Genomic DNA, 19,561 nt, shown 5'->3' with positions numbered 1-19,561 from the left:
TCAAGGGGGATATGGATCAAATGCTGGCAAATGGGACTAGGTCAGATTGGGATGTGCAGTTGGCAAGGACAAGCTGAACCAAAGAGTCTATTTCTGTGTTTATGACTCTACTATGGCTTAGAATTATTATAATGATGAAAACTGATTCCAACCGATCTTTCAGAGGAAAAAAGTTCCAACGATAATATAAAAATAATTAGATCCGGTACCACTGTCATTATGTAAAAATGCTTAATTCTTGTACATCTCACTATGATACAGTATCTCAAAGTACGTACGTACACCTAAACTACTGCATAGCAACTACTTTTGTGCAGGTGTCAAGGTCTCGACAGCAACTGTTACAAGAGATACAGTTCCCAAAAAGAAATTTACTCTTGTTTTTCTAACTGAAGTATCACTAAATGCCTAAATAGTATAACATTCCTAGTTTCATTGAGCTTTACAGACTTAGTCTTTTCTGTGTCTGATCATTTAAGCAAAATTTAATGGTTAAAAAGGATAAGAAGAAAAAAAGAAGATGCCTACTCTTTAACAAATGTCTGAAGTTGTAACTTGATGGATCTTTGGGCTTGGTCAAACAGAATCTGAAATAAAAAATAAAATATTTTACAATCAAGGCAAGAGTTACTAGACCATAATTATTTAAATCAATAGAAACAATCATGGTGCATGATTTTCTACTCATGGTCTGAGACTTCACATCTAGCAGTCTTTTATTCTCTAGTTAAAGATATGTTGATATTACCAGTAATTAAATCCAATGCTTACTCTCATACATTAAATATATTGAAGAACTGCTCTTTACAATTGCAATTGAGTTTGCAACTGTCAGCAAATTCCTTCACGTCCAACATGGAGGTTCTTGTTAAGGGAGGTAACCATCATCAATTCTCTGTTCAGGCAATGCATCCTCCCACCTCTCCTCTCAAAACCCACAAAGTATATTCATATTGACAATAATACTAATTATACCATGTCTAACAAATAATGAGTTCCCTGTTTTGAACGAAACTGATTAAAAGCCATTTATCATATAGAGACCATCTCATCTGTAAACAATCAAAAGGTTCTGTTGATTACTCAAAGTACATTTTTGCCATAACCACATACAGGCCATGGTTTCCAAATTATTTTCAGGCCAGGAAATAGCTTGATTCCACATTTTGGCAATCAAGCTTTTCAAACAGGCTTACAAGTCGCAGATTTAAATCTTGCTATGGAAAATCTTATTCAAGTTCCATCTCTATTACAACATAGGAATTTCATACCAATTCACTTCTTCCTCTCGCCACGTAACACTTTTATTCATTTTTCTTGGTATTAGTACATGCGGAGATAGATATCCTTCAGACACCTCACACCAGTGATTATTCCTCACATTAAAGCCTTTTTTACGATACATGTGGTGGCCAATAATTTGAGATAAATTAGAACGAATCACTTAATAGCTAAAGAATAACACAACATATTTCACATTTTAAGATGTATATTTGATTGACTGAACATTTTGATATAGTAGGCAGCTTATATACTTTAAATAACCCTTTATTTAAAACTTTCCTCTTTTATACTTAACATACATTGCACTGGCCTAGAGTTTGTCTTAACTTCCAATGAGTTCCTGTACCAAACTTTCTCAAAACACTTCCCTTACTTCAGTCACTTTCTTAAAACCATTTCCAGCATTAAAAGGCTGTCCCAGTGATCTTTTGCATCTGACCGCACCAGGGTGAATTTCCTTGAATCCTTAAATAGCTGAGGGATGCTCCGCTTCAACAAAATAGCTAGGGCTAAAATACTGATCCTTGTGGAACCCAATTGTGGCCTTCCACCAGTGTCTTCTCTCTCTCTCCAGCATTCAAATGTGTTGACTTAGAAATCAAAGTAACCTTCTCTCTGCTGACCACACAAAACTGCTGTATGTCTGATAGTCACTGATTTGTACAGAAGACTGTATCCTAATCTCAAAAATGGTTTCGTCTGGGCTCTTCCCCTTGGAAACGTGAAGCATATTAAGCCTGAACTCCTTTTGGAAATGCTGATTCTTGACCTTTCACGTTAGAAGCAACTATAGTCCAACTGCTCACAATCTGATACTTCCATAATATTTCTGGGTTTAGATAGATCAGCATTTACCCATTGTGATCCAGAGACTGTTGCCATTATCTCCAATCATGAACACCTTCAAACTATCATCCCAGTAAGGGTCTAAATGTCTTCTTCTTGGAAACGGCAATGAAACTAAGCAAATGTCTCAGGGAGGTCTTCATTGGGGAAAAAAAATGATGAATCTAAGGATTAGTGTAAAAGTAGTAATACAACCCAGCTATATTTTTAAAAACTATTCAGGAACTTAATAGAATTTAAAAGTAGATGAAAGACTTGGACCAGATGGTGCTGAAGTTAACTGCAGAGAGAGAGTGAAAATCATACTGAAAATGCTAGAATCCATAAATCGGAAGTGACGACGACGACGACGACGACGACAACAACAACACTGGACAGTCAACAAAGACTTATAAAGTAGTGTCTTGTACTGCAGTAGCATGGCCCCTTCCTTGGACGATCAGAACATGTTGATTTAAAATAGGTAAATTTATGAAATGGAAGTCAAAACTGTGGAGCTCTTGGAAGATACAATAAGCAAAATAGATAACAAGAAACTGGTAGATATGGCATGATTAGAATTTCAGACAACATTTGATAGGGTCCCTCGAAAGAGCTTAGTAAACAAAATTAAGACTACATGGAATAATACAGAATATATTCGTATGACTGAGAACGTTTTAAATGGACAGAAAACAGGGAGTAGGAATAAACAGATCATTATCAGGTTGGAAGGCCACAACTAGTGGGTTCCACAAGGATCAGTATTTTAGCCCCAGTTATTAACAATCTAAATAAATACTTAGATATGAAGGCTCAATGTAATATTTCCAAGTTTGCAGGTGACAAAACCAGGTGAGAGTTATTAACAGAAACGGTAAGGTGAGCCAGAAAGTCTGGACTCAAGTCCCACCTGCTCCAGGGGTATCAAAGCATATCTGATCAGGTTGATTAAAATTATCTGAAACAGTAAAGTTTTGGGTGGACAAAGTCCAGGGACGTTTTTTCCCTGACCAAATTTTTATTCCACCTCTCATTATTTCGAACCTAAACAGTAATTAGACACATACTCTGAGAACACACACACTTTCCAATTATCTCCTGATCATATAACCATCACCTGTTGCTTAGTTCCATCTCTACCAGACCAGACAGATGATAACACCCTTTTGTACATCCGCAACAATTAAAATAAGAACTGATAGCTAAGGAGTTGCAACTTTTGCTGACAAGCATGACACTTGAAGCATCTTCAGTGCCACAAAGGCAATATACAGATCCAACACCGTTGACCTCAAACCAGTGTGGATTAAGGATGGGATCATTTTAAGAAACAGAGAAAACACCAGCTTTTGATGGGCAGAACTCCTAAACTGTCAAACACTATAGATGAGAAGTAGAAGATGTGGAAATCCGCCAGCTCTCCAAAGATGATCTCAGACTTCCACCTAATGTGGCAGAAGTCAAAGTCGCCATGAAACTTGTGAAAATGGAAAGGTTGTACGGATGGATGGGTGAGTGGGGGAGGGGATGAAAGTGATAGGTCAAGGAGGAGAGGGTGGAGTGGATAGGTGGAAAAGAAGATAGGCAGGTAGGACAAGGTCAATGTGGACTTCAACAGTTTCCTCATTTCCCCTTCCCCCACCTCACCCTAGTTCTAAACTTCCAGCTCAGTAACTGTCTCCATGACTTGTCCGGACTTGTCCTACCTGCCTATCTTCTTTTCCACCTATCCACTCCACCTTCTCCTCCCTGACCTATCACCTTCATACCCTCCCCCACTCACCCATTGTACTCTATGCTACTCTCTCCCCACCCCCACCCTCCTCTAGCTTATCTCTCCACGCTTCAGGCTCACTGCCTTTATTCCTGATGAAGGGCTTTTGCCCGAAACGTCGATTTCGAAGCAACTTGGATGCTGCCTGAACTGCTGTGCTCTTCCAGCACCACTAATCCAGAATCTGGTTTCCAGCATCTGCAGTCATTGTTTTTACCGTTGTTGAGAGTCAGTCATTTTAGCTGCAGATATTTCTGCAGGAGTGTCCTGAGCCCAACCTTCTTCAGCTGCTTCACCAATGATCTTTTCCCAGTCATAAAAAGATCAGAATTGGCAATGCTCCCCAATGATTGCACAAGTGTTCAGCACCATTTGAAACTTCAGGTTACTGAAATAGTCCATACCCAAAAATCACAAGACTCTGACAATATTCAGGCTTGGGCTGAAAAGTGGCAAATAACATTTACCCCAAATGTCAGACAATGACCATTCCATTACCACCCCTTGACATTCAATGTCATTACCATTGCTGAATCCTCCATTATGAACATTGAGGGTTACCACAGGCCAGAAGCTCAACTGGAGTAGTCACATAAATGCAATGGTTACAAGAGCACATTGGAAGGTAGGAATACTGCAGCAAGTACCTCATCCCCGATTCCCCGAAACCATGACCTAACTTATGTCTTGTAGATGGATTGCGATGGAATATTCCCCACTCGCCTGGATGAGTGCAACTCCAACAACACTCAAGAGACTTGACACCATCCAGAACAACGCAACCTGCTTGACTGCCATCACCTCCACAAATATCCATTCCCCCCCCATTACCAATTCTGAGCAGCAGCAGTGTGTACTATCTACAAAATGCACTGGAAAAATTCACAAAGGCTCCTTAGAAGGCACTCTTCAATCCATGACCATTATATTCTAGAAGGACAAGGGAAGCAAACTTGGAAATACAAAGTTAAAAACCACAACACCAGGCTATCGCCAACCTGGTGTTGTATGATTTTTAACTTTGTATACCCCAGTCCAACACTGGCATCTCCAAAACATGGAAATACCACCACATGCAAGTAGCCACCAAACCACTCATCATCTGGATTTGGAAATAGATACAATTCCTCTAATATCAATGGGTTGAAATCCTTGACAACGGAACAAGGACATGCCGCAACCCAAAGGACTAGCCACGCTACCATACATCAGGAGCATTTCTGAACTGACAGCCAGACTACTGAGACCACTAGGACTCATAACAGCACACAAACCAACAGCCACGCTCCGACAACAACTCACCAGAACGAAGGACCCGATACCCAACATGAGCAAAACCAATGTAGTGTACAAAATCCCATGCAAGGACTGCACAAAACACTACATCGGACAAACAGGAAGACAGTTAACGATCCGTATACACGAACGCCAACTAGCCACGAAATGACACGACCAGGTATCCTTAGCAGCCACACACAGACGACAAGCAACATGAATTCGACTGGGACAACACTACCATTATAGGGCAAGCCAAACAGAGAACAGCCAGGGAATTCCTAGAGGCATGGCACTCATCCACAGACTCTATCAACAAACACATCGACCTGGACCTAATATACTGGCCACTACAGCGGACAGCTGGAACTGACAACCGGAAGCGGCAGAGACAGGCCACTATAAATGCCGGAAGAAACAGCACAGAAGCTCTTCACAGGAGGTTCCCGAGCACTGAGGATGTCACCTAGACAGGGGACGAAACGTTTGCAAGACAAATTCCCAGCTCGGCGAACAGAACCACAACAACGAGCACCCGAGCTACAAATCTTCTCCCAAACTTTGACCAGTAACAGCTCTTAAAACACTATGATATTAAGTTTCGAAGTTAATAGACTCAACTAGCTCTAAATGTCTCCCCTAATTACTGTTTAATTTTACAGGCAGAACTAATGCATCCACATGGTAAAATTATTTCATATAAATAGTTTATCAAAGATACAGACAAATTTAAAGTTGTGATCATGACTTCCTTTGGTTATTTGCTGTTCTACAAGCACGTACATTGTACACTGTACCACCAAAATTCAACTTGTTAACTGGCAAATTTGATACTGGATTCATTTATTAAAACAAATTTTTTTTAATATCTATTACTTGAATACCATTAATCTTCAAAATTATTATTGCATTCCTCTATTCTTGGGTCCACAAAAATACAAACTACCCGCTAGTTTGTGATGGCAAATTGATTAAAATCAGTGCATTTAAAATGATATTATTGTAGATTCCCAAATTCTCAAACTGGGACGTCAATGTGTAATTGTTTAGTTGCCCAGAAACATCAAGCATTTCATTGTGAATGTGTTAAAATTCAACAATACAATCTATAACTTCATAGAAAGACACAGCCACTCACTATTATCGTCAAGCAGGATAAGAACCCTGGTTCAAAGTAAAGGGCATGCCTTCCTGCACACCGAGCATACTTAAAATGAAGGGCCAACCTCATGAAAGTATAAGACTACCTGCATATCAAATACGCAGGATGGATCCATTCCACAACCTACAGATTAAACCTAAGCTTTGCATCCTGCCATACCTACTCAACGAGCACCCGAGCTACAAATCTTCTCCCAAACTTTGAATATATACCTCAAATAAGGGGATCAAAAATGGTTGCAATACTCAAAGTGTGGTCTCACTAATGTCTTGCACAGTTGCAGCAAGACTCACCGACTCTAATCCTTTAGCAATAAATGCCAAAATTCCATTTACTTTCCTTATTGCATAATATACTTGCATACTAGTTTTCTGTGATTCACGTATGAAGACACCCAGATCCTTCTGCACCCAAGCAGTGAAGTTGTTCTCAATCTGGATAAGGAGTTGCCTTTCTATTCTTCTGACCAAAATGGATAAAGTCACACTTGTCCACATTAAAAATCTGTCAAAAAGTTTGACCCATTCACCTCACCTATCCATATCCATTTGTAAATTTCTTATTTTTTCATTTCCACTGACACTATTTTTGTGGAACCTGCAAATATAGCCGTTATACCTTCTATCCCTGTATCCAAGTCTTTAATAGATCATGAATAGTTAAGGCCCAAGGACCAAAGCCTGTGACACTAAAACTAGTTACATTTTGTCCACCAATAAAAGACCCATTTATCCCAACTTTTGCTTTCCGTTGGTTAGCCAATCTTCTATTTAAGCTAGTAGAATTACCACAAATCCTATGTGATCCCACTTTGCATATTAGTCTTTTATGCGGCACCTTATCAAATGCCTTTTAGGCGGTCCAGACATACTGCATCTACAGGATGCCCATTATCCACTTTGCTTGTTACATCTTCAATGAACTCCAGCAAATTAGTCAAACACAATTTACGCTTTATAAAACAATGTTGACTCAGATTGCGTTTTGACGTTCCAAATGTCCTTTAATTACTTCCTTAATAATAGATTCTTACAACTTTGCAACAATAGATGTTAAACTAATTGATCTGTTGCTTCCCACTTCCCTTCAGAATACAGGCCAGAGCCTCAGTCTTGTCTACCTTCAATCCCAACAGTTTGCTCAGTACTTTGTCCCCCAAATGATGATGGCTGTTCTAAGTTCCTCCCTTTCTATAACCTCATTCTGTATGAAGTATTTTAGGTTGTTTATGAACAGTAAACAATATCAGTGATGTGGACCCCACAAAATCATTTACAGCATTTTAGACTCATTTAATGCTTGTCTTGAATTTAAAATGTATACTGCCCGTTACGTTTCAAATGTTACTCATGGCTGGGAAAGTGGTAGGGAGGCTCAGAGAGAAGGCAAGTGTAATTAGCATTAAGCACTCTTCATTCAAATGTAATAAAATTGCAACTTCTCTACATGATACAATGATATAACTGAAAAAGGTAAATAGTGTACAGGCAGATTTTTTTTTAAAACTAGAGTTCAACACAAACTAAACCAGCATGCTAAAAATGTAGCTTTGTGATTCTATAATTAAAGTTTCTACTTTATCCTAATGCATAGGTGATAATCCATTTTACTAGAACAAAATCATTTAAAAGTAATATTATGAATGGTTAAGATCTTTCCGTGATCTCGCCAAATGGAATGCGGGGAGTTAAATCATTTTAAAATTCATGTCACAATATGTTTGTATTGTTATTCATTCATTGTTCCTTACTGTAATAAAATTACAAAGCAAGCTACTTATCTGACCATGACTCTATTCTCATTACTCCATGACTCACCAAGGAAATAAAATTTTAAAAATAGGCTTCCATGGTAACAAAGCAATTCAGAATCTTGTTGCAATGAATAGCTATGACCCAGTAGCTATGTAATAATAGTTCTGATACTTTTAAAGAAAAGTCGTAGTTACCATTAACATAAAATAGGTTAGTTATCTTTCCACATATTTCTCATATGAAATAACATACACACCTAAACCATTCATTATTGCACTCAGGTGAGTGACCAAGAGATAGGATTTATTTTCATTCTGTATGAAGTATTTTAGGTTGTTTACGAACAGTATACAATATCAGTGATGTGGACCCCACAACATCATTTACAGCAGTTTAGCCTCATTTATTGCTGGTCTTGAATTAAAATGTAAATAACTAGCTAGATTATATAATCATAAAATTGTGACATGATAAAACATTTGATCCATCATACCTTTGCCAACTAATGGCAATCAATATATAAATACAACAGAAGTAACTGTACAGGAGGTAGAGAAAGAATCATTCTAGCTTAATAAGGGGCAGGATTTTCTTTTAAACAGGCAGAAAAGGACAGTTGAAGGATGGTTGGTAATCAATTGTTGGCATTTGCTGTAACCATGCAACTCCTTGTCAGCTCCCTCAGCAGATCAAACTCCAACATTTCTTATAACCATTCTACACTTTTAAAGTTAAATTCTGAATCTGTACTTGCCAGGGCACACCCTGTGCGATGCAACTTGTATGTCACTGTCTATGATCTGTATATCCTTGCTTACTATGATCTGCTTGTAAACAAAGCTCTTCATTGTATTTACGTACATGTGACAATAAATTAAATCAAAATCACATTCTTTTGGACATATCATAACTTCAAAAGATTGGGATCAAACCGATTACTGAAGGGAGAAAAGCCCAGAAGTTGCCAGGAACTTTGGCTGAGACTATGCCAAGGCTCCTCCTACCGTTTAAATCAGCAAGTCATACAGCATAGAAACAGGCTCTTTAGCCCACCAAGTCTGACCAACAAACACCAAACTGCATTAACTCCATTTACCTGCGCTTTGTCCATAGCCTATGCCTTGGCATTTTAAGTGCTTGCCCTCACCATCCTCTCAGGCAACAGGTTACACATTTCTATTATTCTCTTGGTGAAAAACAAATCTCAGATCTCTTCTAAACCACTTACATCTCATCTCAAAATCAGGCCCGTTGGTCTTGGACACATCTGTCATGGGTAAAAGATTTTCACAATCCAACCTATCTATGCCCTCCACGACACTCTACATTCCAGTCAGATCCCCCAATCAGCCTCCTCCACTCTAGGGAAAACCAACCCAGCCTATTCAGTCTCTCATCATAAGGAGATTTTTCATCCCAGGCAACATCCTTGTGAAACGCCACTGATCAACATCCACATGCATGAAGTTTTGAATATATTACTGCCAGCCAGCCATGTGCCATCAACTGAACAGCTTCTAATTGGCATAATTTAAATGAAATCTGTAAATGAAATGAAATCTGCAGACGGATGGTTTCTGAAAATTGTAGGCAATTATACCATTCCCATCGTATTAAATAACTGGTTTACATCAGCAACAAAAAAAATGTAGGAACAACGAACTCAAAAAAAGTCAAGGATGAGACATATCAAATGGCTTCCTCTTGGACATTATATGAAGAAAATAAAAGCATCAGCAAATGTCAGCAGATTGTAGTTCAATCGTGATCAGTGGCCTTGATGTAGAAAACAAAAAACAGTAAGCCTGGTATCAGTCAGAAATTTCATGAAATTCAGTGATGCAATTAGTACCTGACGGGGTATTCAAAGCATAATAGGATAAGAAAAATCAATCTCAAATATTGTGCTAGACCCAGTATTTCAACACTTTAGCGATATTCCCTTCAACAGCTCAAGGGGATCAACACTGCAGCAAGTACTCATCTTCTACCTCCACAGAGCTTGTCCAAAATCAAAGGCCGCAAATTGGAGTATGATTAAATACCTCTTACTTGACTGATCAGATGCAGATCCAACAACATTCAATAAACTTCACACCATCCATGACAAAGCAACTCAACTGAATGTAACTCTATTCACCACCTTCAAAACGACAGCAGTGTACACTACTTGCAAGGTGAACTGCAGCAACTTGCCTTAGCTCTTTCAACAGCACTTTCCAAAGCCATGATCTCTAGTACCTTTAAAAAGAGAAATGCAGCAGATACATGAAAACACAACCACCTACATGTTCCCCTCAAAATGCACTTCACTGTGACTTGGAACTATATAGTCACTCCTTGATTTTCGCAAGTTCAAAATCCTAGAATTCTCTTCCTACTAGTGGTTTCAACATGAATGACTTAAGAAAGCAGCTCATCATCACCTTCTTAAGGGCAGGTGGGGATGGACATTAAATATTAGCTTAGCCAGAGACATCCACATCCCATAACTAAATTTTTAAAAATTGCCCTTACCCCATTCCACAATAAAAGAAGCATTAGACTGCTGATTTCTATGCAGTAAAATTGTCTGATGGCAATTCAATTATTTAGCGTCAATTTAAATGACACAAATGTATGTCAATTAGGACACAAGAACATTGCCAGAATTTTGACTTACCATGTGGAAAGTGACCATCTCGTAAAGGCTCTCCGAAAACCTCATCAGACTGTTCTATTGGAAGCAAACAAAACCAACGAGGATGTCAATTTTGACTAGTTTTCATACAAGGAATTCTTAATTCATTAGCTAAAAATGTAACTGATTGTATTTTAAATTGCGATATTGTGCAAAGTTAAACACGCTAAGAACCCACAAAATGACAAGAGGAAAAGAATTAGTGAGCCAAAGGATGAAGTCAAGAAAGTTGCTCAAAATTAGGAAACTCTCAGACTGTACAAGATGGAGAGCAGGTGACCTGGAAAAAGAGAGCTATCATCTGTTAAAGCATATAGAGCAGAGGGAGGACTTAAACACAAGAAAAATAATTGGGTGTTCAGTAGCCAATGCACGTCTAGAACGACAGACATAGAAAAGAATTGGGACCCATTGAGGGATAGACTACAGGGAACAACTTTGGGTGAGCTATAATTTACAAAAAGTGAAGAGAGAAGGTTGGCTATTCCAACTTTGTCCTGACCAAGTCTGGAAGTGACAAAGGCTCAGGATCAAGTCGGATTTCAAGATAGTCCAGATTATTCTCAGACAGAAGTAAAGAATGGGAACGGAAACAGGAACTCTGGGTACTTGCCACTGATTCTAATGAGATTCAAAACAAAAATTCAACACTTGTCAAACTTAAGTACAGATTGTTCTCCTATAACACTATAGTTGCATTCCCCAGTGAAATCTCACTTAATATAAATAATGGGGCCTATGAGAATAAAAAGTGATGTTAGGACAGACCAACAAAAAAAAAAATCACTCAAAAATCACCCAAAAGTTAAACACAAAGTGTAGCACAGCCTGAATGAAGGTATAAATTATATTTATCAATGAAATAAAAAGTAAATTTAACACTTCATTACAAGTATTGTTAATGCCAGGATAGAGGGTCATCATGGTGTAGAAGGTAGACCCTCATTCCTCTTAAGCGAGCTATATGACATTTCTCCTTAAAGTTCACAACACTTATAATATCTAGCTTCTTTTACAGTGTTGTAGCCTGTCTTTTGTATTCACTACCTACAGTTTTATCACCAGGGCGCTTCTTGCTAAGATCCTTGTCACCATACCTCTCCAATTTTCAAAACAAGGGATAATTTAGGAGCAGCGTACCTTTCACAGGAAGCTGCTCAATGTATCTTTCTGGGAAGGCTGCTCTCTGTACAGTACTTCTCACAGAAAGCTGTGCTGTCAGCAGCTGACATCAACACATGTACAAAACAGCACGAAGATCTGCACTGACATCAGCACATGCGCAGAACAGCATGAAGATCAGCACTAACAATGGGATATGTGCAGAACAATGCGGAAACTTTGGTGCAGATATCAGCACATACACAGAACAAAGTGCATGAAATCATCACTGCTGGAATTGCGCTATTGTGAACACAGGCAAGTGTCCTAGAAACTCCCGTTGCTTAATTCCTCAGCAAAGTTTAAGCAAATTGCACTGTCCGAACACGTATTATCAAAGAACTACCCGTAGTTCAAAAGAGAAGCCATTTTGTCAAAGCTTTTCTCTTGCACTCGTGAGGACATTTAAGTAAAAACACAAATTCAAGAGAAAACCAAGATTTATATTGCAGAAGAGGAGACTGTTAATTAGCCAAAAGTGGAATCTGATTGACGGATGTTGCCATGGAGAACACGTTGATTAATGTTGATTGACAATTAACAATCAAGCTTTGTTAAATCTTAAACTAGGTGTGGTGAGTGTGTGTCTGTATGGTCTACAAAAGAATAGGGCCCTGTGTATTTCTAGATGTTGCTTCCAGTGCATGCACGCTTTCTACACTGAGCCCAATTTACAATTCGTTGCCACCATAATTCCACACAAATTTTGAATTAACCAAATGTTGCTCAATTGCTGAATCAGACCTCTTATTGAAGACTCCCGTTGCATTTTTTGAAACCACAGGCTGGTTGGGTATAGTCAGAACCTTCTTTGTTGCAAATCGCCTAAGGGAAAAGGTGTTTGAAATAACTTGGGATAAACAGTCTAACATACCTGGCACTAAAACTATACCACGTTGCTCATTTGCATACATTCTTTTTCTCTTCACAACAGAAAATTGTTAGCGGTGAACACCTTACTGATTGGCTGAAAGAGGAACCTCAAAATAGACCAAGTTATTTGCTCTCTGTACAACCCAAAGTTGAAATAGGGCACATCAATACCATCCTATGGGATAATAATTATTCCAGATTATTTCTTGCTATGCCAGTATGCCACAAGACCAGTACTTTTGTGCTAAAACATGCCCAGTTTATCTCCCATTACCCTGGAAGTACGACAGAGCCCAAACATTTCAGCAACAAATGAAGCTAGCTGTTTCACACTATTAACAAGTAGCAGCAGCACTTGTCACAAGACCATAAGAAATAGGAGTGGAAGAAAGACCATTCGGCTATGGAGTCCACTCTGCCATTCAATCATGGCTGATGCGCATTTCAATGTCACTTACCCACACTCGCCCTGTATCCCTTTATTCCTTGCAAGATAAAGAATTTATCAATCTCTGCCTTGAAGACATTTAATGTCCTCGCCTCCAATGCACTCCATGGCAATGAATTCCACAGGCCCGCCACTCTCTGGCTGAAGAAATATCTCCTCATTTCTGTTCTAAATTGACCCCCTCTAATTCTAAGGCTGTGCCCACAGTCCTAGTATCCCCGCCTGACGGGAACAAATTCCCAGCATCCACCCTTTCTAAGCCATTATCTTGTCAGTTTCTATTAGATCTCCCCTCAACCTTCTAAACTCTAATGAATACAATCCCAGGGTCCTCAGCCATTCATCATATGTTAGCCCTACGATTCCAAGGATTATCCATGTGAATCTCCGCTGGACACGCTCCAGTGCCAGTATGTCCTTCCTAAGGTGTGGGGCCAAAACTGGACACAGTATTCTAAATGAGGTCCATCCAGAGCTTTATAAAAAGTCTCAGAAGCACATAGTTACTTTTACATTACAAATCGCGAGGTAAATGACAACATTACATTTGCTTTTTTAACCACGGACTCAACCTGCAAGTCAACCCTAAAGAGAACCCTGGACTAGCACTCCCAGATCCCTTTGCACTTGGTCTTTATGAATTTTCTCACAGTTTAGAAAATAGTCCATACCTGGACTATTTTTTCCAAAGTGCAAGACCTCACATTTGCTCACACTGAATTTTAGATTAGATTACTTTGTGTGGAAACAGGCCCTTCGACCCAATAAGTCCACACCGAAGCGCAACCCACCCAGACCCATCCCCCTACATTTACCCATTCACCTAACACTACGGGCAATTTAGCATGGCCAATTCACCTAACCTGCACATTTTGGGATTGTGGGAGGAAACCGAAGCACCTGGAAGAAACCCACACAGACATGGGGAGAAGGTGCAGAGAGTCGCCCGAGGCAGGAATTGAACCCGGCTCTCTAGTGCTGTGAGGCAGCAGTACTAACCACTGTGCCACCGTGCCACCCATCAGCCATTTCTTGGATCACTCTCCTAAACTGTCTAAATCTTTCTGCAGCATCCCCACCACCTCAGAACTATGTGCCTGTCCACCTACCCTCAGAACTCTAGGATGCAGCCCATCCAGGCCAGGAGATTTATCAATTTTTAGACCTTTTAGCTTTTCTAGCACTCTCTCTTTTGTAATGGCTACCATACACAACTCTGCCCCTTGACTCTCCTTATTTGTTGGGATATTACTCATGTCTTCCACCATGAAGAGTGACACAAAGTACTTAAGTTCTTCAGCTATTTCCTTCCTACATCAATTTGGAACAGTCCAATTTCTAATTTTGCCTTTCATTTTGTTTCTTATGTACTGAAAGAAACTTTTACTATCATTTCTAATATTACTGGCTAGCTTACCTTCATTTTTGATCCTCTCCTTCCTTATTTCTCTGTTATGCTCGGTTTGTTTTTGTAAACTTCCTAATCTTCTGATTTCTCAGTGCTCTTGGCCACTTTATAAGCTCTCTCTTTTTCTATTACACATTTCCTGACTTCCTTTATCATCTATGGCTCTCTAATCCCACCTCCCCCCACCCCTGCTCCCTGCGATAAAGTTTCTTTTCTTTCGGATGAACCTCTGTACTTTTCCCTCAATTACACTCAAATTCCTGCCATTGTTGCTCTACTACCTTCCCCACTAGGCTCTGCTTCCAGTCAATTTTCATCAGTTCTTCTCTCATGCCCCTGTCATTACTTGTATTTAAATGTAACACTATTACATCAGATTTTGTCTTCTCTCTTTCAAACTGCAGACTGAACTCTACCATATTATGTTCGCTGCTTCCTAAGTGTTCCTTTACTTTAAGATCTTTTATAAAGTCTAGCTCATTACATAGCACTAAGTCCAGAATAGCCTGTTCCCTTGTGGGCTCCATCACAAGCTGCACCAAAAAGCCATCCTGTAAGCATTCCATGAATTCCCCTTCTCTGGATCCACCAGCCAGTCCATTTGCTTATTGAAGTCCCCATAATCACCATGACCTTGCCTTTCTGAAACGCCCTATTTCCTGGTGCATTTTGCACCCCTGGTCCTGGCCATTGCTGGAAAGTCTGTACATAACTCCTATTATGGTCTTTATGCCTTTGTAGTGCCTCAACTCCCCCCACACAGGCTCCACATCATCTGACCCTTTGCCACTCAGGGCCATAGATTTAATTTCATTCTTAATTAACAAGACAACGCTGCCCCCACTGCCTACCTCATGCTCTTTTCAATAAGTTGCAAATCCTTGGATGTTTAACTGCAGTCCTGAACCTCCTCCAAACACATCTCTGTGATGCCTATCACATCATAATCATTTACGATGTGTGCTAACAATTCATCTACTTTGTTACGAATACAACGAGCATTCAGGTAAAGCACCTTCATGCTAATTTTCTTATCCTCATGATTTTCATCACCTCTAGTTATCCTCTCTTTTTGCTTCATTCCTAGTCTACCTTGAACTTAAATCCTGCACACGTTAACCCGCTGCTTATCTTTCTACTTGACTCCATACTCCGTTGCTTTCCCTTTCCCTTCCCCTGCCTCAAGTTTAAAGTCCTAGTGACCACCCTATTTATCCTTTTCACCACAACACTGGATCCAAATCGGTTCAGGTAGAGACTGTCCCAGCGGTACAGATTGTACCGGTTCTAAAACTGATGCCAAATGTCCCATGAAGGAGAATCCCTCTTTCCCACATCAATCTCTAAGCCACGTGTTTACTTCCCTAGTTTTCTTATCCCTATGCCAATTAGCACGTGGTTTGGGTCATAATCTCTGGATTACTGCCCTCGAAAAACCTGTTCTGCAATTTCCTTCCTACTGTTTGATACGCCCCAAACAGGTCCTCCTTCCCAGCCTTGCCTATTTTATCTGTGCCAACGTACGCCACAACAACTGGATCCTCCCCCTCCAATATCCTTTCAAGCGGTCGGAGATGTCCTGCACCCTGGCACCGGGCAGGCAAGACACACCATGCGGGACTCCCAATCCGGCTCACAAAGGATACTATCTGTCCCCCTAATTATAGAATCCCCTATAACAACTACTTGTCTTTTTGCTCCCTCTTCTTAAATAGCCTTCTGCACCATAGTGCCATGGCCAGCTGGCTCATCCCATCCACAGCCCCTTTCCTCATCCATACAGGAACAAAAATCTCATACCTGTTGAGCAAAGTCAAGGATCGAGGCTCCTCCACTCCTGAACTCAGAATCCCCCTACCTGCCTCACTTACTCTCACTAGAACATTTCTGATTAATCAAACTCTTAAAATAACCCAAAAAGAAATGACAAATATTGACTGCAAGTCAAGTGAGTTATTCATGCTAATGTGACCTTAATAATTTGGCGCCACGCTTTTAAAATATTAAATTATGTACTCAGAATGATGAATGCCCTCACTCTGCAACTTTTTACTGTGCCGTTATTTCCTACGATCAAACATTTCTCAACTACAATTCAATTATGTGGAAGAACATTATGGAGAATAAAGATGACGGCTCAAGTCTAACCAATGCTTGCAGAATGTTTTATCTTGTCCAGGACTGGATATCACAAGCAACTTGACAGCAGAAAGACAACGTATTGAGATATTGTCAAGAGGCAGCATGTTGATGAAAAACAGGAGACAGCCAAAGATTGTCATCTGTTGAAGTTTTCCCAAGAATCAGTGCAGACTGGAGACAAGGCATCACTCAAAAATGCTCTGGCTACACTCAAATGTAGCTTTGTAAAAAAGAAAACAAGTTAGGTCTATGCAATTGAGTTGGACATGGGAGACTTATCATGCCATTATTTTCTAAACACTCTTAAATTATAATTCAATTAGAGAAAAAAAATTGAATCGAATGATTTGTCACATTTTACATTAAGAAAACTGTAAAACACAGTGAAAAAGGTTTCAAATGTCACCACAGTCTGACGCCATCTTTCATAATTTAAGAATAGGGAAAAAAAAGATAGACCTTAAAGACAGTACATCAGTCCTGAGCCAGCTTGGCACCAAGGGCAGTTATCCCACCTCCACCACCTCACTGACATCTACACTGGACCCAACAAATGGCAAAGTCACTGATCTTCAGGTGCTCTCTTGCTGCTGGGCTGATTCTCCTCCACCTGCACCGGATCTACCAATGGACCACTTCGATGTCAATGTTATGCCATCCTATCACTGCTTCGCTGTCGCCAGCGTCGGACCCAACAATCATGTCACCTATCCTCAGGTGCCATCTTTTACCACTAGGTCTACATCGCTGATGTCACTTTCACAGATTCAGACGCCAGATCCCATGCTCATCCCAGAAAGGAAGGAAGGGTTCACTTAAGTCCACACTAGGTTCTTTCAAGGTCTGTCACTGATCAAGCTCAAGTGGTAAGCAAGGAAAACGAATGATAAAAAAAAGCAGTCAGACTAGATGAGCTCTAGCTTAGAAGCTTCAATCCATCGCCATCTTGCAGGAAGTTTAAATAGAAAACTTACGAAATAGTAGCAGAAATAGACAATTCAACCCTTTGAGCCTGCTCAGCCATTCAATGAGATTGCGACTGTTGTGTTTCAAGTTGTACACAATCACAACTATCCCCAATAAGACCTTTGATAATGCAATTACAGCCTTACATAAATGAAAAAGGAGAGGAAAACTGCACACAGAATTCAAAATGCAGTCTCCTATATAACTAGGACATAATATTTTTACTTTTATCCTCAACTCTTCTCAAAAGGATAACATTTCTTTGCTTTAATGGCACTTTACCTGCATTCTAATGCAGTATGACTCATACACCACAACACCCAAATCCCTTTGCACCTTGCAATTCCACATTTGGTCACATTCTGCTCTTTCATTCTGCATGCCAAAATGAATCACTTCATATTTTCCCATATTATGTTCCATCTGTTGGGTTCTTGCCCATATATTCTCTGTATCCTTCTGCAAGCTCCTATGTCACTAAACTATCAGCCTGCAACTTTCTTTCAAAAGAAACTCAGCCACTATTCTAATATCAATTTATTCAGAGCAGGGTCTTACCTCAATAACTTCATCCTTGGTAGACTGATGGGCAAGCTCACGAATTCCATTTACAAACTGCTTGTTAGCATTACAAAAGTTCTTTCCAGCATCTATCATTCCAGCACACAGCTTAACAACCTATAACAGGAAAAAAATTACAATTTAATTACCTCAAGTTTAAAAAAAGTTACAATACAGGAGAGAAAATCAGAACTGCAAGAATACTCATGTCGAGAGAGAACAAAAAAGTTTCAAGAGAAGTTGTGTGGAAATAGGAGGTTAAATGTAACACCAAGCTTGAGAGGAGACTAGCTTAATGTCAGATTGTTTCCATGGAAGGGGATGGAGTAAATAAACGAAAAGAACAGAGCTTGAAACAGGCACAAAAACATCAGCATTTCCAATATTTAATTAGAGAAACTTCCAGCTCACCTAGTAAGGGATGGTGGTTAACTAATTAGACAACTTGACAGTAGTAGAGACGTCTAAAGAAATCATGGTGAGGTAAAACTGGTACCTGTCAGTGTACATACGAAAAGTAATTTTGCATTTTGTATCCTAATACCAAGGGCAGCACGCAAATGAGAAATAAGAGCAGTCAAGGATAAATCATTGCGATACAAAGGTAACTCAAGAAATAAAAAAAGTGAGAGAAATATAAATAATGTTTGGCAGTGATAACAGGACACAGTGAATCCAATTATATCCAACTCAATTAAAAACTAAAAATGCTACAAACAATTTTGACCTCAAGCCTGTTCCCTACTTAATAAGATAACTGGCTGATCTGAAATCAGCATTTGCTTTACTTCCCTCTCCATTGCTCATGCATATTAACTCCCCTACAATTCAATTCAATTCAACTCAACTCCCCAAGCCTTCTGGAGGAGGGGTGGGGGGGGGGCGCAGGGGAAAGAGGTGGGGGAGGAGGAGACAAGAGGGAGAGGAGACAAGAGGGAGAGGAGACAAGAGGGAGAGGAGACAAGAGGGAGAGGAGACAAGAGGGAGAGGAGACAAGAGGGAGAGGAGACAAGAGGAGACGAGAGAGAGAGAGAAGACGAGAGAGAGAGAGAAGACGAGAGAGAGAGAGAGAGAAGACGAGAGAGAGAGAGAGAGAAGACGAGAGAGAGAGAGAGAAGACGAGAGAGAGAGAGAGAAGACGAGAGAGAGAGAGAGAAGACGAGAGAGAGAGAGAGAAGACGAGAGAGAGAGAAAAGACGAGAGAGAGAGAAAGACGAGAGAGAGAGAAGACGAGAGAGAGAGAGA

At 39.9% G+C, this 19,561-nt stretch overlaps 1 protein-coding gene across 1 annotated transcript in view; it reads right to left on the bottom strand.

Annotated features, from left to right (window-relative positions):
* LOC140478907 (arf-GAP with coiled-coil, ANK repeat and PH domain-containing protein 2-like) overlaps positions 1–19,561 on the bottom strand; it is a 171,223-nt gene that overhangs the window by 100,504 nt on the left and 51,158 nt on the right. The window contains exons 3-5 of the mRNA XM_072572528.1: positions 18,314–18,433; positions 10,740–10,793; positions 529–587 (exon numbers count right to left, since the gene is read on the bottom strand). Of these exons, the coding sequence (XP_072428629.1) occupies positions 529–587; positions 10,740–10,793; positions 18,314–18,433 (233 nt within the window). The remainder of the gene's footprint in view (positions 1–528; positions 588–10,739; positions 10,794–18,313; positions 18,434–19,561) is intronic.

Source organism: Chiloscyllium punctatum, chromosome 6 (genome assembly GCF_047496795.1).
Source record: "Chiloscyllium punctatum isolate Juve2018m chromosome 6, sChiPun1.3, whole genome shotgun sequence".
Taxonomy (NCBI): Eukaryota; Metazoa; Chordata; class Chondrichthyes; order Orectolobiformes; family Hemiscylliidae; genus Chiloscyllium; species Chiloscyllium punctatum.
Note: the sequence above shows the minus strand (reverse complement) of the source record. Positions and strands in the feature narration are given on the sequence as shown.